The 2,659-nt window shown below is 52.5% G+C and overlaps 1 protein-coding gene across 4 annotated transcripts in view; it reads right to left on the reverse strand.

Annotated features, from left to right (window-relative positions):
• Window positions 1-2,659, reverse strand: part of SMOC1 (SPARC related modular calcium binding 1) — a 176,323-nt gene that overhangs the window by 122,353 nt on the left and 51,311 nt on the right. Inside the window, exon 1 of one of the 4 annotated variants that reach the window (XM_045288160.1) lies at window positions 1,172-1,210. The exons of the other annotated variants lie outside the window; for them this stretch is intronic. Coding sequence (XP_045144095.1) covers window positions 1,172-1,177 — 6 coding nt within the window. The 5' untranslated portion in view covers window positions 1,178-1,210. Of the gene's footprint in view, window positions 1-1,171; window positions 1,211-2,659 lie in introns of those variants that run through there. 4 annotated transcript variants of the gene reach the window in all.

The raw sequence follows: 2,659 nt of genomic DNA on the forward strand, positions 1-2,659 counted from the left end.
GTCAATCATATTTTCTTTGTATTTTAATTTTGCAGGGGTTCATTTATTTCAAATTTCATCTTCAAAGTGATCTTCAACTCACAGTAGGGCCATCAAGAACCATGGTAGGGGAGGGAGGGGCGGGATGGAAAGAATTGAACAATGTTTCCAATTTGAAAAAGTTACATTGAAAATAGTACCACTCTTAGTAACAACCCTGTGTTCTATTTGTTTTATAGAGACAGGAGTCATGGTAAGCACCTAGGCCACCCCACAATGGCCATCTGATACCTCACAATAAGTAAATCCCACGCCCTAAACATGTACTTAGTATTTCAGACCCTGTGTTCCCCAATAAGGGTCACGGCTTCAAGACGAAGGACAAATGTTTACACTCTGACTTTCTCGCAAAGATTGCTTTTCCAGCAACACGTGACCCCTTTTGACTGCGCTGTCCCAGGGGGAAACCCAGAGGTGTCTCACTGGGAAGACACTTTCGCTCTGCACATCATCGTATCTGTGCCCCATACCCTATCTGCACAGGAGTCATTAAAGCTTGCCCAGGAACCGAGCCTCGGAGAGTATGGTTTTATCTAATGCTTTCGAGGAAGCTTGGAAACTGCTGCCCTGGGCTGGCCTAGTCTTGTGCACGCTATCTCACAATTGCTCAGAACTCCTTTTGAGGGTGCGAGGGGAACCATCCCCCAAATTTTCTCAGCCCCTACAGAGCAGCCTTTGTGCCACAACCCCCCACTCCCACCCCAATCCAGCTCCTGTGAGTCACTCCCAGTGGCCACTAGGAGAGGTCCTCCTGTCTGGCCAGCGTCTCCCCATCGTCCAGTACAGGGACTCCCAAAGCCCAAGTGTCTGTCCCCAGGCCCACAAAGCCTTCTTTTCATGAACAGAGGCACAGGGACGGCTCTGCGGTGTCAGAACAAAGACTGAATGTGCCTAATCCGGCCATTGAGCCTGGGGAGGAGAGGGCTGCACCTGTATGAACAATGATGCTTCTGAAGCCCAAGGGAACAACTAACGGTCCCTCTGGCTCCTATTGCCCCCTTCCCTCCTGGCTCCTTTGTGGTTGCTTTTGTCTCTCACTTCCGCCTCTCTTTTCTCCCTGCGAACCCCCGCCCCCAGGGAGCCAGGAGCCAGGCTGAGGCGGCTTTGCAGCAAAGCAGAGGACGGGCCTCACCTGCATTTTAGCTGGTGCTCTGGCTTCCCCTTCCTGCACTCCGCTCCAGCGCATGTTCACTATCACTGTCCCTCTGTTTAATAGGAAACCAGCACCCCACCTCCTGCCCAAACGGGTCCTGTGACCTCACTCATCTCCAGGGAAACCAGGGATGGGGGCGTTTCTGAGCCTGCCCGCACCAGACAGCAGATGGTAAAGCTGATGGGTGGCTGAGGAAGAGTTCAGGATTTAAGGGAACAGGATGGCACAGCCACTTCTAGGTTTGATATTTCCAGACCAGACAAATGCCGGCGTCTCTAAAGCAGATATGAAGATGTGGTCATTTCTGTCCTTCCTTCCCCAGCTCTCTCCACATAGGCCTCTACTACCTCCAGTTCACCATACAGCCTACAAGCTTTCAAGGGACTTTTCTCTTATTTTGCAAAATGTATTACAAGAAAGAGTAGCCCTGTCTAAACATCCAACTTTAAATCTCCTCTAAATCCCTCCTGCTGCCATATAGCCTCATTTCCTGTGCATCAACTCAGTCGTTCCTTATAGAGTACCTACAAGAGGCCTAGAGGCCCTGGGTGGTGCGGCAGGTTCACGTGCTCAGCTGCTAACCTAAGGTGGGAAGTTCAATTCCACCCAGGGGCACCTGAAGGACTACTTCTGAAAAACCAGCCACTGAGAGCCCTCAGAAGCACAGTTCTCCCGGGACATTTGATGAGGTTGTCACGAGTCAGGACTACACGAGTCACAGCCTACAAGAACCCTTTTCAAAGGCCCGGCCAGTGCCTCAGGCTGCAAAAGAACATCATCTGGCTCCTTCCTTCTAGAAGCCAAGCCCTCAGGTTAGGGGAGTGGGGGGGGGGGAAAGGCCGGAGACTAGCAAGCAAATTGCTCTCCTCCTCACCTAGTTGTCAAAAAGAGTGCTAGCAAAATGGGTTGTGGGACCTTGGTGAAGAGTCAGAGGAAGCAGCAGAGGAGACGTCTCCGAGGAGAAGGAGTGAGGAAGAGGGAGGAGGAGGAGGAGGAGGGAAGAGGAGGAGGAGCAGGAGGAGGAGGAGGAAGAGGAGGGAAAGGAGGAGAAGCAGGGAGGAGGCAGAGGAGGTAGAAGGGAGGGGGAGGAGGAGGGAGGAGGCAGAGGAAGGAGAAGGGAGGAGCAGGAGGGAAGAGGAGGAGAAGGAGGGAGGAAGAGGAGCAGGAGGAGGAGGGAGGAGGACGAGGGAGGAGGGAGGAGGAAGAGGAGGAGGAGGGAGGGAGGAAAAAGAAGAGTAGACATTATGTTATGATCACTTCTAGTCTTAACTAAATTACAGCCCTGGTGGCACAGTGGTTACGAGTTGGACTGCAATCCGCATGATGGGAAGTTCAAAGCCGCCAGCAGCTCTGTGGGAGAAAGCTGGGCCCTCTGCTCCAGCTAAGCAGATACAGTCTCAGAAACCCACAGGCATCCCGAAGAGTCAGCATCGATTGATGGCGGTGAGCCTGGTTTGGAGTGGGGAT

Source organism: Echinops telfairi, unplaced genomic scaffold, assembly GCF_000313985.2.
Source record: "Echinops telfairi isolate 266 unplaced genomic scaffold, ASM31398v2 ScPeMD7_18;HRSCAF=68, whole genome shotgun sequence".
NCBI lineage: Eukaryota > Metazoa > Chordata > Mammalia > Afrosoricida > Tenrecidae > Echinops > Echinops telfairi.